The 24,856-nt window shown below is 40.3% G+C and overlaps 1 protein-coding gene across 4 annotated transcripts; it reads right to left on the bottom strand.

Moving 5' to 3' along the window:
- Positions 1–56: 56 nt before the first annotated feature.
- On the bottom strand, positions 57–24,730 carry LOC142158856 (glyoxylate/hydroxypyruvate reductase B-like). 4 transcript variants are annotated; one of them, XM_075213183.1, is made up of 6 exons: positions 24,225–24,730; positions 20,486–20,894; positions 18,365–18,536; positions 17,442–17,617; positions 15,660–15,756; positions 57–443 (listed from the first exon to the last, which is right to left on the bottom strand). In XM_075213183.1, the coding sequence occupies exons 2-6, from the start codon at positions 20,865–20,867 to the stop codon at positions 287–289; spliced, it is 984 nt and encodes a 327-aa protein (XP_075069284.1). In that variant the 5' UTR covers positions 20,868–20,894; positions 24,225–24,730; the 3' UTR covers positions 57–286. The 4 variants fall into 4 exon arrangements, with proteins under 4 accessions (XP_075069284.1, XP_075069281.1, XP_075069283.1 ...); XM_075213180.1 differs by lacking the exon at positions 57–443 and adding an exon at positions 13,791–14,064 and having other exon boundaries at positions 24,225–24,727; XM_075213182.1 differs by lacking the exons at positions 57–443; positions 24,225–24,730 and adding exons at positions 13,791–14,064; positions 23,034–24,191.
- Between the last annotated feature and the right edge of the window lie 126 nt (positions 24,731–24,856).

Genomic DNA, 24,856 nt, shown 5'->3' on the forward strand with positions numbered 1-24,856 from the left:
AAGATCATGTTCAGTAATTTATTATATTCTAATGAATCATATAAAAATCCTAGAAAGTTCTACATTTTAATTGTTTGTAAATTATTTTATAATAATGGTAAAACTACATTATTATAAACTACATTATTATACTCAAGTGAGCAACAGTTTCACTGAGACAGGATTAAAGGACATTTAAAATAGTCACATTATAGGGGTGCACTGTGAGTTAAGGTCAATGTTCAATGTTGTCTCCACTGAGAATTAAAGATGACAGACATAAGAAATCTTGAAGGGATCCCCGATCTTAGTTGGCAGTAACTTCGTTGGAAACAGGGAGATCATTAATTCCACTGATCATACTTTGAACCATATCTTCCATCATCAAACGTCTGGAATTGCAGGTTGCACTGCCCATGTGCGGTGTTAGAATAACATTGTTCAGTTTACGCAGTGGGTGATCCCTAAGAGAAAAGTAAAGTAAATAATTTGCAAAACTAACAATCTGAATATAAAATGTTATTGTCCATATTGGAAGCCATACTTAAATTTCCTGACTGGTAACACTATCTGCCTTCACTTTGAAAATATAACGTAGCTTTTTTTTTTACCTTGTTTAGAATTATCTTTTTCTGTTTTGTCACCATGAAGACTTCACCTCAAAAATATGTTAACAGCTAAATCACCGGGCCAACAATGACTTCATTGTCTAATGTCACACATATGTCTCCAGCAATGGAAACTAAAACACACTTGCCCACTCTTCTAGAATATCCAGGATACCGGGAGAGTAGGCATTGTCCTGCATCTTGTCCACTTCCTAGTGAAATGGGCGGGATGAGGGCCTACATGTTGCAATCTGTCATCACAGCATTGCATCACAGAGCCAGGCCCAAAATAACGCGATACGTGACGCTCCCTCAGTACTTGCACTTCACCAAGAAGTTGGCAGTATGAACAAAACTGTAAGTTTCTCTCTGTTTTTCTAAACTCAGAATATCACACAGCAGCTTACAACTACTAAGTCAGCAGCAGATTCTTGTTCTTTATTCAGCAAAATGTTGCCAAATTTCCTACATCATTAATATGTAAACTTATCATTAACTTCTTGTTTCAGGTCTGTATCTTGAATGTCCGTAATACCATGTAGCATTCAAAAGTTCCTAGCAAGCAACTACCACACATACTGAACTCTGTGTCTAGGAAATATAAGATTATACAGCATACCATCTTGTAAGCCTTTTCCCCAAGATCATTATCATCAACATTTATTGCATTTATTGATGTGCAGTGTTCATTAATTGCTACTTTATCCTTTAGAAACAAATTTCACAGTTTTAATTGTACTCCTGATTCTCCTTGTATTTGATATTTCGGTTAGTTTGTTTTCATAGCTTACAGGTGGAGATGGTGTTACAGCCTGACAATTAAACCTCCACAGACAGCAATACACTAATTGAAGTAGCATTAGAGCAAAGATTAACTATAATAATAATTACTGTATATATGTTTTTACATATATCTTGCACAACATTTTAAAAACCATATTTTGATTTTAAATTCCTCTGAACATTTTATGCACTTTGAATAAGCCATCTCCCAGGCCAGTAGCTTGCAGGAGTGGTATGACACAGGGTGTTCCTGACCATCATCCCCTACCTAGCTCAACACAACTCCCAGTCCAAGACCCGAGACATCAGTATGCTTCATGAACCGTCTCTGGAAGTCTGGCACTGCTAGCACTAAGGAATCAGAAAGTTTCTCCTTCAGTCACCTAAATGCCCTCTCATAGTCATCAGTTCAGTCCAGTCCAGTCATCTACGGTACTTTTTGGATGTTAAATCAGACAAAGGTTTAGCAAGGGTGCTCTAGTTAGGGATGAACTTTTTTTTAGTTTCAGGCAGTGCCCAGAAAATGCGTCTAGTCCCTTTCACTATAGCCTCAACACTTTGGTCTGATGGTCAAGCCTGGTCTTGCAATCCAACAAAGAATCTGCAAAGAGATAGGACTTCAGTATGTCTGGGATATGGTCAGTCTCTGGGTCATCCATAGGTGGGTACCACATCTATCTACCTTATTACATAGGCCTTCATTTGATTTATATGGTACATTTTCAACCTCCTATCAGTTAACCAAGGCAACCACATAGTTCTCTTTCCCTCGTTGCTCGACAATTTTGTATGGGCCCGCTAAGGAAGATTGGAGCTTGTGCTTGCATGCTGGGATTAGCACCAGCACCTTTTGATCAATGGCCAGTTCCCGTATATCTGTCTATCATAAAACCGGCTCTGCCTGCCCTGCGCTTACTCCATGTTGTCACAGGTCAACCACATAAATTGTTGCAATCTTTCTAGTAACTTCTCCACATATTCCAAGACAGGAACCTTTGGGTCCTGAAAGGTTCCATCCCAGCTCTCCCAGAATAAGTCCCCTGAATCTCCATCCATACAGTAACTCAAAGGGAGAGAAACCAGTGGAGTCCAGCAGCACTTCACAACACGCAAACAACAGCTGCTTCATGGACTTCTAGTCTTCGCCCTCTGATTTAATGTACGCATTGTTGCATCAATCGCTTAAAAGTTCCGCTGACCCACTCACAAAGCTCAGGGCATTGAGTAGTGAGGATGGGATGTACCCAAACCTGTCCCACACAGTATGGAATACCTCTCCTTGAAACTGGGTCCATTGATCGTTTACCAAATCCTGAGGGTAGCCTACACAACTAAAAATATCCGTAAGTACTTGGGCAACCTCTTTTCATCTATGGATGACAATGCTACAGTCTCCGGATGTCTAGTCGCATAATCCACCTAATTTAGTATAAATTACTTCCCAGTACTACTGGACTTCTTCAATAGCCGAATGATGTCCATTGTGACCCGTTGGAATGGCTCATTGATAATAGGTATAGAACGGCGGTTCCCAAAGTGTGCGCTGCGGCTCCCAGGGGTGTCACAGGGGTGCCGCGGACCAGCCATAGAAAAAAGAAAGAACACAAAAACGTACCAATCCGCGCGGCGCCGGGACCCAGCATCCACCTCTCTGCTGCAGCTGTCACTGAATATCGACGTCAATGACAGCTGCGGGAGAGAGGTAGATGCTGGGTCCCGGCGTCGCGCGGATTGGTACGTTTTTGTGTTCTTTCTTTTTTTTATGGCTGGCGCGGGGCAGAGTGAGAAGGATCATGACAGCAGAGGGGGACAACATGACAGCAGAGGGGGGCAGAGTGAGAAGGATTGTGACAGCGGAGGGGGACAGCGGGGCAGCAGAGGGGGACAACATGACAGCAGAGGGGGGCAGAGTGAGAAGGATTGTGACAGCGGAGGGGGACAGCGGGGCAGCAGAGGGGGACAGAGGACAGCAGAGGGGGCAGTGTGACAGAGGGCAGCAGAGGAGGGCAGCGTGACAGAGGGCAGCAGAGGGGGGCAGCGTGACAGAGGGCTGCAGAGGGGGGCAGCGTGACAGAGGGCTGCAGAGGGGGGCAGCGTGACAGAGGGCTGCAGAGGGGGGCAGCGTGACAGAGGGCTGCAGAGGGGGCAGAGTACCTGGGGGCAGAGAGGGCAGAGTGCCTGGATGCAGAGGGGGCATTTTTGCATACAACTAAATAAGTATTTCTGTCCTGACCTAAATACTTATTACAATTTTTTGATCCAACTACTTCTAAAACAGGACTGCTCAGTAATTATTTTGGAGGGGTGCCTTGAAAAAATTTGAAGAGCCATAGAAAAAAGAAAGAACACAAAAACTTACCAATCCGCGCGGCGCCGGGACCCAGCATCCACCTCTCTGCTGCAGCTGTCACTGAATATCGACGTCAGTGACAGCTGCAGGAGAGAGGTGGATGCTGGGTCCCAGCGCCACGCGGATTGGTACGTTTTTGTGTTCTTTCTTTTTTTTATGGCTGGCGCGGGGCAGAGCGAGAACGATCGTGACAGCGGACGGTGACAGCGTGACAGCAGAGGGGGCAGAGTGAGAAGGATCGTAACAGCAAAGGGGGACAGCGGGGCAGCAGAGGGGGACAGCGTGACAGCAGAGGGGGACAGCAGAAGGGGACAGCGTGACAGCAGAGGGGGACAGCGTGACAGCAAAGGGGGACAGCGGGGCAGCGTGACAGCAGAGGGGGACAGAGGACAGCAGAGGGGGGCAGTGTGAGAGGGCAGCAGCGTGACAGAGGGCAGCAGAGAGGGGCAGCGTGACAGAGGGCAGCAGAGGGGGGCAGTATGACAGAGGGCAGCAGAGGGGAGACAGCGTGACAGAGGGCTGCAGAGGGGGGCAGCGTGACAGAGGGCTGCAGAGGGGGAGAGTGCCTGGCGGCACAGGGGGCAGAGTGCCTGGGGGCAGAGTGCCTGGATGCAGAGGGGGCATTTTTGCATACAACTAAATAAGTATTTCTGTCCTGACCTAAATACTTATTAAAATTTTTTGACCCAACTATTTCTAAAACAGGACTGCTCAGTAATTATTTTGGAGGGGTGCCTTGAAAAAATTTGGAGACTCTAAGGGTGCCGCGAACTGCAAAAGTTTGGGAACCACTGGTATAGACTGAAGGGGTACTCTGCAAGGTGGACAACCAAGACATTGGCACACCTCACATGAGGATAGATAATGTCTAACGTCCTGGATGATTCCTGGCCATAGGAAATTACACAGTAGCCTGGCATGAGTCTTACGTCCTCGTAATTGTCCTGCTTGTGTGGTGTCATGAGCGAACTCTAGTAATCGAACACTATTATCATCGAGGAACAATTAATTGCCTTTTAGTTAACCCTGATTCTATTAATTCTGCACCAGAAGACAGTCAGTACAGTCAACCCTCCTCCCACACAAACCTAGCTCCAGTAGGGTGGTTTTCAGTCTCCTCAGCAACACTTCTTGCCCCCACTAGTGATGATTCAGGTCGTTGGACCTCCCTGAAGGCTGCTCGATCTGATTCAGCTAAATCAATGTTTGATAGTATCGTCTGTTGGTTAGTAACACTTACCAAAGGGGTCACAGACTCTTTTTCCCACAGAGGTCATGGGATGGTGGCTGAGGGGTGAGATGGCTGAGCTAACAACTCACTACTTTGCTGTCCAACCCCACAACGTGTGGTAACCCTAACAAATCCACATTCTAACCCCTGCTTTAAATCAATGGCTAAAATAAGAGCATTGTGTAAGCACTCCAGAACCTCTACCTCAACTTCCCCCACCCCATTTCCCCAATTTAAATGCACTCTGGCTAAGGTAATATCTCTTGTTTCACCTCCCACCACAGTGACATGCTCTCTTCTGTTATGGATGCCACGGTATCCCTTAATCCCTGCCGGGCATCCCCATTTAACTTTGTGTCTATGCATGTCTCTGGGGCGGGCCTACTCATTGTTGCAACTTTTTTGACCTGGTAGACCACATCCCAGTTACCATGTATCCATGTATTGCCATGACATTGTGATTTCACATCTCCCCTGAGTCACATCTATCATAGCAAATGGCTACAAAGGGAATCAAAGCCCCTGCTACAGGCCTCTTGGACAGTTAAATTGCTGATGTTCTTGCTGATGACATTTGTAACAACACTGGGACTGGGTTTCCTGATCAGTAGACCTCATCTGCCTTGGTGCAGTACTTAGTGACGCTGACAGATACCGCTTACCAGTTGGAGACACATGACTGGTTTGAATCCTCCATGTGCTTGATGACTCTCAAACTCCGAATTGTCCAGGGATTCTCTAGGGAATCTCAGGGATTCTCTAGGTCCCAGCAGACCAGCTTCCCAATTAGGACAGGTCAAGTCTCAGCTGCCGTCGTCTCTATACCTCGAGTCTGGCAATCTTCTCGCAGATGAATTTTTCTTCATTGACTTGTAAGCCATTTCAGCCTGACTCTAAAATGCCATATATTTCAATATAATTTCTCCTGTCAGTGAGAGATCTCACCGCTGCCACCAAATAAGAGTATATAGGTACTTTGATATCTCAACTGACACCAGGATTATGGTACAATACGATTTTATTTTGAGGTCAGCAAATCAGAGCTATACAGTATGATACCCCCGATCTTAACTGACCAAAATAACTGACAAACATAACTTAACTATACACCAACAGTTTGGAACACTAGCTTCGAGAAACATTAAGCAGGTGATAGCCAGTCTAGCACGTGCCCCTAGCCCATATAAAACCTATAATCTAACTTAACTAACCTATACATGGCCGGATTAAACACTAATTGCCCTATGCTAACTAACTTATCTATCTATGCTATACATGCTTAAATTAAATAAAATATTTATATAGCCGTCTCAAGGTATTTCTTCACACTCTTCATGTCTTCTGCCTACCATTGTCATCTAATGGGCAGAAAAAGCAAATTAATCAGACTCTGGAACAGTACCTGCAAAGCTTTGGTAACTACTAACAAGACAACTGGGTATAGTTATTACCAAAAACTGAATTTGTGTATAATACCAATAATAGTTATCACCTACAAGAATATCCAACGACTGACTCTGGGTGTTTGTTGACTGCAAAATCATGTGATCTACAGTGGAATATGAAATAAGTGATGAAATTATGTCTGTGAACATAACAGTCAAGCAAATGGATTCTCCAGTCACCATGTCCAGTTGAGCATCTTCTTTGCTCTCTCCCTCCAGGCCCACAGTTTGCTTTTTGTCTCACTCCTAACCATCACCATAGCACTTCACAGCCCCATCATCCCTCAAGTATCATCTGAATAAACACATTAAGAAATTGGTTTATTCTACCAGTAATTTAAAATATTAGTTTATATAAGTATATAGTATAAAAGATGTGATAAAGTGAGAAAACAAAGAACAATCTGCTGTCCCCACAATTCTGCTGCTGGCCTGAGTAAATCTACAAATCTGAGTCTGTTCTCCACCAGATAATGTGCAACAACCAAGGGACAGCATGAGTGTGCCAAAATATAGACACTGTCACTCACCGGACTGTCAGTGCCATTTCTCCTGTGTTCAGGAACCGTGGCCGTCCGCCATCCTGAGGGTCTGCGCATGTGCAGCCCTTATGAAACCTTCAGTACCTGTTGCTTTTAATTGATTGGATGATCAGGCAACCCTCCCTATTTAAACCACCTGTGATCATTACCTGGTTGCCTGATCTTGGAGTCTCATTCCCCATGAGCCTCTGAAGGTGTTCCTGTGTTTCCTCGTGTATTCAGCTCCAGCTGATTCCTGTCTACTACGATTGTGGTTTCCAGACCTTCTCAACTCTCCTGTGTTCATCGTGTCAGCTCTCCACTGATTCCTAGCTGCTACTACTGCTGGATTCCAGACCGCCTCTACTCTCCCGTGTTCAGCGTGCCTTCCCTCTGCTGCCTCCGCTACTACTGCCGGATACCAGACGGCCTCAACTCTCCCGTGTTCATCATGTTTCCAGTTTTACTTACTACTGCTTCCTGAGTATTGCTCCGTTGATTACCGGTTACCTTCCGTGCGCTGCACCAACCTGATTACCGCTTTCATCCTCCAGTGGTCTCTCCTCCTGCCGGCGTTCAGCCGTTCAGGTATCCCTGCATGTCTCCTTGACAGCCTGCTCTCCTGAACCGCGGTATGCATACTTTCCATTGACTTTGCTATTGTATTGCATATCCGTCTGGACTGTGTTGTGTTCATCTCCGGAGTCTTCCATCTACTGAAGCTATTGTTACTATTGACTTTGTTTACTATTACCTGGATCGCTATAGTGACTTTGTATACTTCAAGCAGCGCTTGTCAGTTATTATTGTATTGTGGTTATCATCGTGGGATCAAGTTCCGTGTGCCCCGTGTATCCTCTGCATTCCATTCATCTCCTCGTGCCCCTCCTCACATATATATAGCAGTGGTACAACTTGCTGAACGCAGACCACTGACTCCTGTTTCCCATTGGCACCAGTTTCAAGTATCCTCTCACATAAGCAGTGGTACAACTTGCTGTACGCAGACCACTGACTTCCCCGTTACCTACTTGCACCTGGAATCCATTCCTTCACTATAGACAGTGGTACAACTTGCTATACGCAGACCACTGACTTTCACTACCTCCTCTCTACTCCTGGACATTCCTCCTCACTATAGCAGTGGTACAACTTGCTGTACGCAGACCACTGACTCTCCTCACGTTTACTTGTCCATCTGGTTCCTCGTGTTCATACATCTAAGTCATTACCAGTTGCTGCTAGTCATAGACTTTCCTTGAGCATTCTCTCACCATCTGCTGATTCTCCTGTTCCGTTGTCACCCTGCTACCAGAGGACCATAGTACCTGCTATATTACTCTGGTAAGATCATCATCTGGTGATATCCTGGGCAAAGACTCCTAGTGCCCGTGACAGACACCTTAGTACCCTCAGAAATCCATGCTGTTCTGATGTTGGATAAGCTACTTACTATTGTCTAACCTGTTTATGCACATTAAATCACAATTGCCACATAATTCACTTGCTTTGTATGCTAATGTAATGATCAGTATATTTTACTATTCTTTATGCAATTGCACAGTTTGTTCTGGATGCAATTATCAGGTTCTGTTCATATTGTGTATGTATAGACTGCTGCACATATCACTTCTCTTCCTATGAATGCTAAATGAAGTTATTAGTTCTGTTCTTATTTGTATGGGTAATTTCTTTTTGTATTAGATTACATTATATCTTATTTGTGTTGGAGAACTACTTTTCAGTTCAATTTCTTGATTTTAAGGCTTAGATCCAAAAACTGTAAGTCACTGTTCAATTGAGGTTACAGTGGGACATAATAAGCCAATGTACATCACTAGCTATTACCACATTATGATATTTAATACAGTTCTGAGCTTCTGTAAAAGCAATAATGGCAGACATCTATGGAAGGTTTTATTTCCATCATGTTTATTTGATTGGAATGTTTTCAATAATGCACAACAAGGTAAAATATGACAGTTTACTTACTATACATGGGTTTTGTAAAAATACATTCAGAAACAATACATAAGAATCACATACAAATTGTATAAATTAATCTAACAGGGAAGGTACTACATATTAATATAGAATATTTCTATAGTGAAAGTAAATTGGAGTAAAATACAGAACACAATTAATAACTCAAAAGCATTTAAAGAACTGAATACCCAGGAGGAGAAGGTCCAGATGCATCAGTATGTAAGGTAATCCATTTGGACCAAACTGTTAAGAATCTGGATTCATTATTTCTACTAATATATACAAACTGCTCTTGACTCAATGCTTTGTTGACTAAATCAACCGATCTCTGGAGGTCAGTGGCCCCCAGGGGCCATCCAAGTTCTGGCTATACATACTTTGGCCAAGGTGAAGAGATTAAAAGCATATTGGCTACATTTTTACCTAAGTGATTTTGCAGCATTAATCCAAATATAGTTATTTTTGGGGAGCAAACACAGGGATACTACAGTCTCTTGTATGTAATTTAACACTGCTAACCAAAAATTTTTAATTACAGGGAAAGTGGGCAATTTGTTTCCTCCCTTTGACTACATTTTATTCATCTGGCTGGTGAGTGGTACAACCTATGCAATATATAAAGCTAAAATTATTGAAACCTAGCACAAAGTGTTGCCTCTCAGACTTGTCCTAATACATTAGAGCATTCCTCATCCGTTAATGTTCCTAAGTCACCTATCCATATTAATTGAAGTTCCCATAGTGGATAGAATGTTTTTCATAGGGGTATCTGATATAAATTGGTACGCCACACCCAAGCTGTACCATTAAAACATGATGAAGCTGCAGTGATTCTGAATATAAACCTGGCCCACCTTAGTTATCCCATAGCAGCTCCAAAATGTATGCCCCTTCATTTTTATAATTTTGAGTATGCCACAGTGGAGTTTTTGGTCTATGTCTGAATATTGCAAAATCAAATGCGCTAAACTATCTGTACGATGAGAGGTGTACCTTTACTCCTGTACTTACCCAATAATAGCATCTACAGGGGTGTAGGTCTTGAGTCCGCATTATTCTCTAAAGTATTATGCAGTATACTATGCTGAGAATCCCCCACCTAATTATGCAGCTGTGCTAATTGAGAAGCATAGTAGATTGGGTAGAACACCCAGACAGTCTAGCTCTATATAAAGTATATAATTACATTTTGGCTTGTTTTTCCACCCATACCAAAGATGACATATACCAATTTATTTTACAAAAAATGTGACCTGGAATAATATCGGTGAATGCTGAAGTGCATTAAAAATTTTTGCTTGAACAACTATTTTGCTTGAACAACTAAATTAACTTTACAGGTCACACTTAAAAGTAACTTTCCATACATGTACTTTTTCCTAGAGGTATTCAGCTAGAGGCTGGATATTTATTGCAATATATTATTTCTGATTATTGGCTACCAAAATACCTAGGTAATTAAATTTAGTGGTCCATTGTAAATAATGATGCAGAGAGATGGTTTCAGCAGAACTCCTGCCAATCAGGAAACTATAAGACTTTTCAATTCTTCAGACATGAAAATTGTTCATATTTATCAACTACTTTTAGAAGTGTCTTTAAAGAATTGTTTGCATCAGCAAAAAACAACGACACACAACATCAACATATGATGCAATAGTGTCCCTTGTTTCCCTATTTGTAAGCCACACATATCCAAATGACACCTTATCATACATGCTAGAGACTCTATGGGGGGAATTCAATTGGCTGCGTTACTGCCGAAAGCAATGCAGCATGCGCACTATTCCCGATATTACGGTAATCGTGTGCATTATTACCGTTAATACGGTAATATATAACGATCGCAGCTCAGGGAACCGCAAGCAGGTATCAGAGTTAAAATTACCGTATTAACGTTAATAGATTTTGCACCGCGTTACTCGCGGCAGAATTGAATTCCCCCCAATAAGCTAAATCGAATAGGGAAGGGGACAATGGGCTCTGCCTCTTTATAAATTAAAACTATTTTAAATATATCCATTTACAAAAATCCTCGCAGCTGGAGCAAAATATAAAAATTTTACTCAGCTCCAAAACAGACCCGATCCAAAACACTGTAATACCTCCCACCGATTCCACAGAATCAAAGGCTCCAAATATACCATTACTGCATCTACATATCTTTCATGCAATTGTAAATCCGTAAGAGTGGCCGTAGGTTTATGGTAGTAGATTTTTCTGGCATGAAATCTGACTGATCTGGATGGATTATATAATCCATAACTATAACTTTGTTATAACTTTGTTGATTCGCTGAACCAGAATTTTGATAACATTTTTTACATCCACTGAAAGTAATTATATTGGTCTATAAGGAATTGTTAATTTTTTTGATTAAAAAAAAAAAAAAAAAAAGTATGTCTTCGCATGATAAGCGCTTTAGATATGGATGGTGGATGCCTCACAAAATCAAATAACCTATTAAATGTCTCTAGAAGTTTGGGGCTAATAACTCTATTTGCAGGCTGTCCAAACCCAAAGTTTTGCCATTTGAAAAGGACATAATTGTCAAGTCCATCTCCTCCAATCAGGCGAGCTTCAGAAATTCTCTATTTTCAACAGACAAGCTCGGTAAACGTTACTTGGACACTATCCAAATATGACAATAAATCATGCACAGTAAAACTGGCCTTTAGACATATACAAATCCTTATATTAACCATAAAGATTGAGACTATATCAGAGGTGGAGAAATGCTTTAAGACTCTATCATCTTGCAGTCCAAAGATTGTTTCCTGTTTTACCACATAAGCCAAAAATCATCTTCCCCATCAGCCTCGGCATATACTGTGTGCTTAGGAAAGAGTGTTCTGCTTTTTGATTTATCTAGCAAATAGTCTGTTCAGGAGTTACTTGCCCTAACCATTGCATACCTGCCTCTTGGGAGTGTGAACACAGATAAGCTACCTCCAAATCTTGGCAATTCTGCTCTAAATCAAACTATTTGTCTACAGTATTTTTTTAACACTCACTACTCTAGATATGAGAGTGCCTGTCAGTTATGGTTTAAATGTATCTTATAACACAAGTTGATCCACTCACTGCATATTTTAAAAGAAAAAACGTTTCCAACAACTTTCTAATTTAGAGCCAGCCCCATCAGATTTAACCAGAATGGAATGAGCTTCTGCAATCTTCTACCTTGCACCCTTGTCAGATTTAGTGTTAACATCTAGATATTAGATACATTTCTAGAAGGATATTCCACCCCAGAGACCAGAGGCACTAGCACCTAATCTACAAGAGAAAAGGAATGATGCATTACAGAGGAGCTCAGTGTTCAGATTTCTGATCTGCAAACATCCACTAAACCTATTTCTTGAATCATCTTAGCAAAAGATGAACTGCCACAGCATTCAAAGATTCTCTCCACCATCCAATACTTAATTAAAATCACCTATGCAAACAACATGTGACTCTGGTTAGTGGGCTATGAAGGCACTGCATTGCTTCAGAATGTCATTATTATACGGCGGAGAAATATAAACTACAAAAATCAATAAAGGGGCTATTATGCTTGTGCTATGACTAAATATTAAAAAGCCAGGAGCGCTCCTTACTCTTATGTTGTGGCTCTGATGTTTATCAAGATCTCCACCAAATCTTGCATAAGGTTAATCCACAAATAACAAAATAAACATCAATAGGTGCTACATATGAATATAATACAAATAGTGACACACAATGACATGTAATTGTCCTTTGAATACCAAGGGGTATATTTACTATACTGCAGGTTTGAAAAAGTGTAGATGTTGCCTATAGCAACCACTCAGATGCAAGCTATCGCTTATTTAGTACATTCTACAAAATGACAGCTAGAATCTCGATGATTGCTATAGGCAATATCTCCACTTTTTCAAAAACGCAGTTTAGTAAATATACCCCTAAGAGTTCCAAGTCTTAAAATGGCTTATATGCAGATTAGGGTTTGACGTTTATCTTCCACTGTCACAAATAGAACATCTGTGAAGCCATTTAAAGACTTAGATCTCTTCATATTCAAAGGACAATAGTATGCCATTATGTGACACTATTTGTATTGTTATTTTCATATGTAGTGCCTATTGAAGTTTATTTTGTCATTTATGAATTCTACTTGTGCATTGATAAAAACAAAACAACAAAAGGGATCAGTCTTCACTAATTCTAATGTAAAACGTAGTTGTTTATGTATACTCCCTTGAACTTGTGTGACCTGATTCATTAAGGAAAGTAAGTTAAAAAAAGGAGTACATTTATTCCTGGTCAAAACATTTTTACAACGCAAGGGGTACAAATTAGTTTATTATTTTGCATATAACATAAATACTGGCTGTTTTTTTCATCTAGCACACAAATACTTGATAGCTTTATTTTCACACTGAAATTTAAAGTTGATCTAGGACATGCTCTACCCCAACTATATATATGATCCCACATTTTTAATTTACAGCTCTCTCCAATGCAAGATGGTTTTGAGGAGGTGCAAAGTTACTCCTTTTTCTGCTTTACTTTCCTTAATGAAACAGGCCCGTGGTATGTTCAGCATGGTGGGACCACCCAATCCATGGTTTTGTTAGAGATAACATTTTATTTCCAACCAAATGAGGCAATAACAAGCATACAATATCTGGTTTAAACTTAATTATCTGTTTATGAACCATTTTACCATGTAATCCCCTCACATTCCAGGAGAGGATGTTACACCAACCTGAGCTCATATTTATTCCTTAACCATGGGAATATTTTCTATAATATTAACAATTTGTTTTTGGAAGAATTTGTCTCCCAGCGAAAGACAACTCAATCTCCTACGTGTTCAGAGTCAAGCACATACCATTGTGTGTAAAGAATACAAAAGCATGATTTTACAGCATTTTGGTCTCATTCACTTTTTACATGTAGACAAGGGGATCAATTCTTTTCTAACTGTTAAGTGAACATCTGTGTATAGATGGCCTTAGTCCCCAATATCTAAAGTTAGCTGTCTATAACTTCATTGGAGACTGGTAGACCATTTATAACATCCACAATACTTTGAACCATATCTTCCATCATAAGGCATAAGGTGGCTCGTGTTGCGGTTCCCATGTGAGGAGCTAAAACAACATTGCTCAGTTTAAGCAATGGGTGATCTCTGAAATACAGTGAATTCAATTGTAAAGAACAAAGAAGGATTCAAAGCCAATAATATCATTTTAATATAAATATTTTCTAGTCTCCACTTGCAGCCTTCAATGTTAAGCTACTTTGTTCTGTAATTATGTGATATGTAAAACCATTGTCTAGCTCTGAGAATTTAAGATGAACTGTTTTTCCATAAGAGAATTGCTCTGTATAGCAAATCCAATCTAATATGTAGGTTGTCTGGTCAATGTGTGCTGCATAGAAGACCAAACCTATTGTACTAGTGAAAGCACCACACTTGTTGTGGCATAGATTGATGAATCTACACAAAATACAAGCAAGCAACAATGTATAGACCACAGGAATTTTGTAATTGTACTTTCATTTTAAAGTATAGTCAAGAAAAATATATCACACACCTTAATAGCTATCACCCACTTTATTGAATACTGTACTGGCAGAAAAATGTGTGGCCTGGTTGTTCTTACTGTCTTTTTATATATTGCTGCAGATTATATTTATAGCAGGGAAGTTATGATATTTGGGTCCTGCATTTCTACTATGCCTAGAGTTAAATTTAAAAGATAACACAGAATAAGTACAATATAAGTCACATAGCTAGAGGAACAGGTACGGCATGGGTGATATAGTTTAAAGAATGCAGGCTGACTACAGCCTGCAGGGACTTCTCTCTGGTAGTCCCATCTACCAGCCAGACATTTCAGGTCTGCTCAGGAGTCAAGGGGTGTCAGGAGAGCATTTATTATTTGTAAATACAGTAGGAAAAATGCAAATAAAAAGAAAGAACCATTCCATGGTTTTTAACATAATAGTGCTGATTACAGTGAGTACTATGTCAGTTTGAATAACATATCTTGCATGAAAGTGTTCTGCATCTGGCCAGTAATTGTGCGCATGTAAATGTGCGTGAATCTGCCTTTTATGCCAGCCTGCTCTTGAAGAGATGGGGATGGGGGCCTTCTACCATAAGTGGAGTAAGGCAGGGCGTGGTCATGCAATGGTGAATGGATGCAGACAAGGAAAGAGACGCATATATTCCTCAGAAAGCCGTATTATTCGTGGGTGATCAGGGGTAGGTACACATGGCAGATGATGATTAAAGTCTACTGCACTAGTGAACTGCTTGTGGTTGGCTTTCTTAGCCGCTTAGGCATATGTTATAATTTATGTACAGCTTTTTTTTTTAGCGTAAATTATGCTCATTTTGCAGCCACCTCTACATCTATCATTACATTAGAAAATAGCTCTTGGGTGAAAGTCTTTCAGTCTGCTGAAAAGCAAGAGCTTCATCAGAAATAAAGTCTGACATCACTCCATTCTTTTCTGTGAAGTAAGATTACTCCTCTTAACATTTTAAGGGGTATTTCTAGTTTCTTATAATAAAGCTGAAAGACTACCCGCTAGGTTTACTACAACCAGGACTTTAGGTGTTCCTGTTGCATACACAGGTAACCATTGTAAGTGCTGAACCAATATTCACAATAATGTAAACTAACAATTTACTAAAAACTAGCGGAGGCAGACAGTTTTTGTATTGAAGCAATACTCACTACTTCGGGATCTCTTGACTAAAGCAGAAATTACCTGGGCAGTGGTTCTGGATAAGTAACATCTAATGCAGCCGCTTTGATTTCTCCCACTTGTAAGGCTTCTACCAAAGCATCTTGATCAACAACCAGTCCTGTGTGCAAGAAGATTACATTACTATGTACATTTGTTTTACCATCACTAATAATTATATAGGGAATATGACACTCAAGTTGTTTAAATGTTTAATAATTAATTTCTACATTGCATTTCGCAGTAAGTAAATCAAGGCCTGATTTATGCAGGTGGCCTAAAAATGGGGCCTAAAATGTGCACCATAACCATCTGGCCCACTTAGCCCATATCGCCACAGTACTTCCCGGGGCAGAGCAGGATTCACCTCCTATAAGTAGAACCTGGAGCACTAAAAGTACCTATAGTTGTATGCAAAAGGTCAGGCACCTCTGGTAAAATTGCATGCTTCACTGTTAAAGTAAAAAACAAGTTAACACATCCTCTGCAGGGTACAAACTTACAAATGACATTTTAATGACAATTACTATTTATTTGCTGTATTTAACAACTTGAAAAAACAGAGTATAATATTTGAGCACCTTTCCAAATGATCCATTTTTTAGGCCTCGTTAGATCTTTAAATAACCCAGAAGAAAACAAATCCAGAGTCGAAGAAATACTCTTACTCTTAACCATACTTGCCTACTTCCAGTAGGAGACGTCCGGGAGAGGGGCGTGGCTAGAGGGAGGGAGGGGGCGGGGTGCCTTGACTCGGGTCATTTTGGCCCCGTCCCCTCGAACAAAATGCCTATTTTTCACAGGGGGTTGGGCCAAAACGACGTGATTCACCGGGAATTGCATAATTTTGGCAAGCTTAGTTAATTTCGGGATGTTGGAGAAATGCCAGCTTTCCTGGGAGTCTGGGAGACTTACCCGAATTTCGGGAGTCTCCCGGACTTTACGGGAGAGTTGGCAAGTATGCTCTTAACATCAATGGGCACATTTAAGCAGCTAACTGAAGACTTGAAAGATAAAGATTCTTGACTGTTACAAAGCAGAAGGCTATAAAAAACACTTTCAGTTCGGAATTTCCACTTTCAGACATATGGCTAGAAATTGAGGTTGAGAGGAACTCGTGAAGTCAAGTCTAGAAAAATCCCCCAAAATCCCTATTAGAACTGCTTGTAAACTGGTCAAATAAGGGAATCAGAGCCCAAATAATATTGCAAAGGACTTGCAAAAGGATTTAGCTGTAGTTGGAGCAGTGGTGAACAGTATAGTGTTGCTTACAAATGACTGAACTAAATAAATCATTTTTAAATGTTTAGAAAAAAACAAAACATTTTTGAAACAAAGGGCTGTTTAAATTTGAACTAGAAATGTTACTTTCTGGCCAAAACCATAAAATATACATTGAAAGAAAAATAGGTCAAGCATTTGAAGAAAAGAACACCTTGCCAACAATGTGGGTGCATGTGTTATGTTTTGGGGTTGTGTGGCATCCAGTGCCACCAGAAACATTGTCTGGGTGGAAGAATGAATAAACTACATATTAACAAATCCTTGAAGCTAATGTCCTAGAGTCGAAATGAGGTTGAATATTTCCGCAAGCTTTATAAAACCACTATTAAGTTTGTACCCTGCAGAGCTTTACCATACAACTGTATATATGCTTGACTTGGCCCCAAACAGTATCCGAGACAAAAATTCTATCATGTTCTAGAGAGGAGTCAACTATTCAAAGGGCTAAATAGCTATAACTATACAAGAATTGCACACATTGCACAACCAATGGGGAGTTGGGTTCTGTTATTGGCTACAAACCTCTGCTTATGTTGATCAATGTTGCCGAGGGTTTCATCAATTTAAATTCTCTTTTCCCAATAAGTTTTTCTGTTTCTGGACCTAGGTTCACAGCCAGCATTACATAATCTGACTGCTGCAACAAATCAGCTAGGTTTTCACAGTATGAGGCTCCGACTGACCTTTCTTCTTCCAGCCTGTAAGAAATATTTATTACAGATTTTTAAATGACAGCTTAAATAGTTAACTACTGTAATGTCTCAAAAACATGTCAGATATGAAGCTGTCTTGCACAAAAAGTAACAAACACCACTGTTGGCGTTATACATTAAGTAGCCCTCGTATATAGTCTTTATCTATACCGCACACAGAATAAGAGCAAACGCTAAGAAATTAATAAGGTATGCAAACAGGAGTGATACCTCATAATAGTAAAAGTTTAAAACCAGGTACTGTCCCTGGAAAATGGGGTCAGTTGGCAACTTTTTACATAAACTTTCATAAATACAGAAATGCACATATGTATAAAGACATTTAAAGAGATGAAACAATATTATTAGATGAAACAGTTAAATGCCAGAATAATCTCAAAAGTTACTGATATTTACCTTGGTTAATTAGTGAGTGATGTAAAGCTGAGAACAATGTTTTAGGCTAATAAGCACTTAAAAGTCAAAAGAATATCATTGATTAACAGATTTTTTTGCTGAGCATATGCCAGTGTGGGGCTACGTTGGGGCTACGTTGGCTTTCGTGTGTTTGACAGTGTACTTGAGTGCAATAAAATATAGGACTGCTTTACCTTTGCCCACAGTCACTGCAGATATCTTTCCTTTTGTAGTGAGGTAAATTAAGAATTTTTGAGCTAGACCTCTGTTAACTCAAAAAAACATAATGCTGTGCAACAAATACTTAAAACAGGTTCTAAGACGTTGCTTTCTCACCTTCGATGCCTATTGTGATACAGAATCTTCATTTCAAATGCTTTAGCTCGTTGTGCAATTTTGTATCCAATCCTTCCCATTCCAATAATTCCAAGAGTGGTTCCTGTGATATCCCCGGATACCCAGTTAGCAGCGAAACGATCTGTGTGGGGAGACACTGCAATCTGGTGTCCTGTACACAGGAACGAAACATTTTAGTAAAGACTAAAGTATGGCTTTCATTTTTATTCAGAACCAATTCTAAAATTTCATTGCCATAAATGATTTTAAGCCCTATTGTTTTTAAAATACAAACCACAGATTACAGGGTACAATAAATACATTATAAATATAACATTTTAAGGCCAGAAAGAGGTACGGGAACAAGGCAGGAAAGGTATAGATGGTTGTTGGAAGCAGGGCATATTACTTACAAGGGAACTTGGGCTTTCGCCCAGCGACCAAAGGGGACTGGGAGGGCCCGTCCATCACTCGATAGCTAAACCTTTTTTTTCACCAGGGTCCAGTTTCAGGAGGTGGACAGGTGGGTGTGCTGGCTATCCTGAGTCTACCAACCAAACAGTGGATTGTAATGGGGCTGCCCAGGGCTCAGAACAATGGAGGGACCAATATATGTAGTCAGAACAGATATTAAGCATCCTATTGCCCTCTAGTAGTTGAAAGGTGTGCTGGGGCTTTTAGTTCCACAACAGCTGCAGCAGGGGCAGGTCGAGAATTGTTTTTTTTTTTGGGGGGGGTGGGGGGGGTTAAGTACCCCGACCCCTTTTTTTTACTTTTATGAATGAACTGCCTGTGGCCGCATACTATGTGCTGCAGGTCCCTGTCAGCCAGCAGAGTATCCTGCCCGACAGGATTTTCTGTCTGCCAACAAGGACCTTTAGCACATAGTGTGCAGCCGCAGGCAGAACGTCCCTGCTAGGGGCAAGGGGGGCTGATTAATCTGGTTTTGTATGAGGCCGCTTCTTAGGACTCAAGAAAAAACGTACTGTTGCACATTACAAATAGGCACTCAGATTCTAAGGCAAAAGCATGAGTTTATGATCCATAAAATCCAGTGAATCATGGCCCAATGTGCTCCACTGATTTAAACTAAACGAGAATGAGATTTCATTTAATTCACTCATAATGGATATAATATAAATGTAATGTGTATTTTAAATGTGACACGTTTAATGAATAATATGATAGTGATGCTCTAGCCGTGGTCTTCTTCACTATGTTGTGTGAATAAAATTGTTTGTCAAATTTGCTCCCATGCTGTATAACTGAGGGACATGCAACAATCCAATATATGATAATAAAGGATAATGTTAATAGCTGGAGATGTTGAGAAACAATGGCTTAGCATAAAGAGCATGGCTTAACATTCAGAATATTTCAGGTTTGAAACTTAACAATAAAGGTGAAAAACATAAACATAAAATATAAAAATCATATGACTGAAAGAGGTTGTCCACTTAATTATTATCACTCCATCCTAGAGCAACTTATTTTACTATCAAATACTGGGCCATGCATTACACATTATTGTATAGTGTATTATAATGGCTATCATAGCACAGCACATTATCATCAGTTAAAGCTAGCAGGAGAGCGCAGGGAGAATAAAACCCAAGAATTCCATCATAGAGAGGTCTTGCAGCCAGGACCTAGAATAGTGATGGCCAAGATGTGACACTCCAGGTGTTGTGAAACTACAAGCCCCAGCATGCTTTGCCAGTAGATAACTAGCTGATAGCTGGCAGAGCATACTGGGACTTGTAGTTTCACAACACCTGGAGTGTCACAGGTTAGCCATCACTGACTAGGAGATGTACACAGTAATAAACAGTAGTGGTCATTTCGGCCATAGCTACAAGGTAAATCTGGACCAGTGACTGGTAAATTAGGTTACCCTTGAAGGGGGGGGGGAGGGAGATAGATAAAATGAAAAGTGAAAATATCCTTTTAAAATCCGTTTTTAACATTGTTATAATTCTTACAGCACTCTGGTGATAATTATATTATTGTGTGAGTTTATGTGTGTTACCATTGTTCATTTATATGATAAATAAATAAATAAAAAATGATGTAGAAATCAAAACAAATGAATGAGGTGTACAAATAGGTATTTTAGATTACCTTCCAAGAAATTTCTGGCAGACACGAGCAGTAGTGTCATGGCCAAATCGGCCGTAGCACTGGTGACAGCATGAGGTGTGTTGGTCACTTTCACACCATAGCTTGAAATCATCTTTAGGTCTAAATGGTCAACTCCTGCTCCCGAGCTTGCAATCACTTTGAGTCGAGGAAGACGTTTCAGAAGATCACTATCAACATCTGGCTTATTAGCCCAGTTAAAGATGGACACAATATTTTCTGCTAACTCTGCCTTCTCCTTTAACTGTGTCATAGTGATCAAAGTAAAGTGCTGCTTCAGAAAGTCTATATGATCTTCCATGACTCCAGAAGGTCCACCAATCTCTTCTATCAGTGCCCCAGGCAGTTCTTTATCTTTTTCCATAATGTCAAGATTATTAGATGACTGCAACTAAGAAAGCAAGAACAGGTGAATTCCTCTTACTCTACTCTTGGCAAGGTGGCAACTCCAGTATCCCCATATAGATTTATAACATTACAATGATAAACATTTAGTTTGAAAAACACCATGGTCATAACTTGATTAACCAACAGAGTAGATAAGATATAATTGCTTTATTTAATATTCTGAAGCGTGCACATAGAGTTGAAAATGACACTGTCCGGAAACAGATAATTAATGTATTGGATTCATTAAGAAAAATAGATTAGTCCAATTCTTATGTTACTTTGTAAAAAAAAAAACACACTTGAATATTGAGTATTAAATTATTTTATGGAAAAAAAGAAAGTTTGTTATCTTTTACCTACTCTGTTGATGCATTACATTACAGAATTATCACGTTATATAGTGTACAATGGCGAAGTGGAGATAGCACTTTGACGAATCGCATCATTTTGGCACCGCTCCTTAAAGTATTGTCACAATTTTGGCTAATTACAGCAGGGGGCGGGCTAAGATGACGCGATATTCGCGTCATTAAGCCCTGCCCCCACCACTTATCTATTGTGGGGACGAGAACCGAAAGGTCTCCCAGATATGCGGGAGTCTCCCGGACATTCCGGGAGAGTAGGCAACTATGCCTTAAAGAAAAGCAGCTAATGAAACTCTACAAACTGAAGTGTCTATTACATTTCTGTCTCCATTACTGAAGTCATGTTGTCTTACCTGTCAGTCTTTGATTAAATCTTGGTCTCCGTGAAAATGGCCACCTCCATAGGCATCAATACATGGACATAGGACACAATTTCTGAATAGTGTCATCATGCCACAAAAGACATAGCCAACCACGTCTTGTACTGGCTCAGCATCAGGGAGAATGCCAGACTCTTCAGGGAGTGAGGGAGATCACCCCTATTTCAGGGAGTCTCCCTGACATTCAGGGAGAGTTGGCAAGTATGATAGTTTATATATATATATATATCTATCTTTCATACTTGCTAACTTTGGCAGCGAGATCCCTGAGAGGTGTCACATCTTTAGGCCCTGCCCCTCTGCTAAATTTTACCAATTGTGGCCTACTATTGCAGGGGACAGGGCAAGGATGCCACAATTAGCCCCGCCCCAACCCTCTTCAATAACAAAGTGGGAAGGATTTGGGAGGTTGACCTAACATTTCAGGATAGTAGGCAACTATGACATATATATATATATATTCATATTCTGTATTCTCCCCAGCACTTATTTCCTGGGTGCTCCACACGGCTGTTTTTACTTGCCACCAGGTACTTGGAGCCCAGCAGAGTCCTATTATAATAGAATAAGCCATTGTTTCTCCTATTAGAAGAGGCTCAATGTAAGCAGTACAGCCAGCAGTGCATGTTAGACCAATGACCACCAGTGTGACTAGTCCTGGCAGGGGGGCAACAACCTCCAAAATTTTTCAACATTTTTGCAAAGAATTAAAACTGCCTCCACCCGGCTACTTCATAATGCCTCCTGACTGGCAAACTTTTCTGGGAAATATATATATATTATATTATATTTATATAGAGAGAGAGATACACACACATTACCTAAAAGTGATCCAAAATCTACACTACTTTCATCATGATCATGTTGGTGCTTGAGATACCATAGCATCCAATCACATTCAGTCACGTTTGGTAGCTTATAAAATTAAAGTAAATGCGGTTTCAATATCATCATCATTTATTTATATAGTGCCACCAACTCTGCAGCGCTGTACAGAGAACCCATTCACATCAGTCCCTGCCCCACTGGAGCTTACAGTCTAAATTCCCTAATATAGACTCACGCACACATACAGACAGACAGACAGACAGAGAGGGAGAGACTAGTGCCAATTTTGATTGCAGCCAATTAACCTACCTGTATGTTTTTGGAGTGTGGGAGGAAACCCACGCAAACACACTCCACACAGATAAGGCCATGGTCGGGAATTGAACTCATGACCCCAGTGCTGTGAGGCAGAAGTGCTAACCACTAGGCCACTGTGCTGCACCTTTTTTCCCTACAGCAGTATTATCAATCAAACCAGTTTTGTCAAGTATCTGAATGTATAACATAAAGGGTTACAAGTATATATTCTTCCTAAGCAGAGCATTATGTAAAGAGAACATACTGCACCTGGTTAGTTGAGAGCTCTATCTTCAGCTACTAAATCTGTTTTGACATTAGCTTCCGGCCAAATCAGCAAGTTATATGGATCACTTGTCTACTCGTTTTCTTCTTTTTTTTTTTTTTTTTTTTAACCACGATTTACCAATAACTTTTACACTTTGTCATTCATGCTCCCAGTTACCAATTACTCCATCTGTTACGCCTGTTTAACTAACTGTTGCATGCTTTACTTGGACACAGTAACCTCTCTTCTGACCCTCAGGTCAGGCGGAGGGATCTTTCTGCTGGCAGGGATCTTCTGGTAACTGATTAGAATCTATCTGCCAGCAGCTGTGAGAACTTCAGTCCAAGGCTCCTTTCTTTGCTGATATGGAGCCTCACATCATGGACCTATTGTTTACCTATTGTGTGTCTCTGCACTTTTGATGCCTAGTATATAGATGCATCACCTCCATGTTTCCAGACTCCCATTTTGCTTGTCTGCGCTATGTTGTCCTTGTTTGTCCCTATCATGTATTCTGCAGAATTTTTCTGTTTCATGTCATTTATTTTGTTCTGTTAATTGCATCCATGCATTTATTATTCTGCACAACTGTACTCATGTTTCTGCTATGCAGCATACTGTTTTTATGTGTTATATCTATGATGTGAAGCGCTAAGGCATCTGTAGCACCATATAAATAAACAATGATTATTATTATATCATAATTCCCTTTCAATATCTTTCATTCTAGTTAAATGTATTTTTTGGAAGGCTCCTAGCATTTGTTGCTATATGTTATTTTTGTCTGCTTTCATCTTACATTTACAATTTTCTGTATGTATCCCCAATGTATCAACTACATATTTGGATAGGGAATTTTACCAGGAATTTTTAGACTTTTTGAGTTTGAAACCAGGTTTTGAAAGTGGAAACCCTGCTGCAATCTTTCATCGACTCAGCTCTTATTGTCACCCGTTATAGCATGCATGTTGTACACATAAAAAGACTTACAGAAACCTTTCAGTGATATAATCTGAAAATTGACACACAACGGGTATAATAAAAAAACGAAAGCAGCCCGTGGATTTCCATATGTGCTGGGACTTGTAGTCCCACGACCTGTACAGTCAGATTGCATAGGCCTGGTATAAACATTGGAGCCAGAGCAAAACAATATTATGTTCAGCCCCTGCCCCCAGCTGTGTTCCACTCACCTCAAGCTGGAATACTTAATGTGCCCACCGGGTGCACAACTCCATTCCTTCTGACATTACTGGGCATGCGCCGCACAGTCTGTCTGCACCCATACCGACACTGGTGCCAACATCTGTCCTGCAGAACCAGTTTTGCCCATCACCATGCATACTTATACTGTATATATTAAACTTGTTCCTATTGACCAAACAGTACCGTTACATTTTAATGAGACTTTAATAAACTTCATTTGCACAATCTAACACTGCCTTTGAAACGCCAGCTGTTGTGGAATGATATGTTCCAGATGCCCTACCATTCCAAAGGGACCTGTAGCCTTACAGCCGGCGAAGAAACACAGTTTAACTTTTTGTGATCTAAACCAGTTTATAACGTCCACACAATGTTGGTGGTTATATTGGTCAATAATAACAATAGTTTATCATCTATTGTCGATTATCGCCTAGCGAAATCGATTGATTGGAGTGTCACGTCAGTCGCTGCTACAGGGTTGACACTGCACCGGAGGCTGTTGCTGCCATCTTTGATTCGGTTATTAATAATTAAAAAGATTTATCATTTCACCGTTGCTCGTATAGAAGCGTCATAGAACATTATTTTTTATTTTCTAGATTGTGCGTGATTATTATCT

Source organism: Mixophyes fleayi, chromosome 5, assembly GCF_038048845.1.
Source record: "Mixophyes fleayi isolate aMixFle1 chromosome 5, aMixFle1.hap1, whole genome shotgun sequence".
NCBI classification, from domain to species: domain Eukaryota; kingdom Metazoa; phylum Chordata; class Amphibia; order Anura; family Limnodynastidae; genus Mixophyes; species Mixophyes fleayi.

Bases quoted from the DNA above. Each gene is read 5' to 3' on its own strand.
- LOC142158856 (XM_075213183.1), bottom strand. From the start codon at position 20,867: ATGGAAAAAGATAAAGAACTGCCTGGGGCACTGATAGAAGAGATTGGT. The intron at 17,618-18,364 runs GTGAGAAAGCAA...TATTTCTTACAG, and splicing joins TATCACAATAGGCATCGAAG to GCTGGAAGAAGAAAGGTCAG. The intron at 15,757-17,441 runs GTTTGTAGCCAA...TCTTGCACACAG, and splicing joins ATTGATCAACATAAGCAGAG to GACTGGTTGTTGATCAAGAT.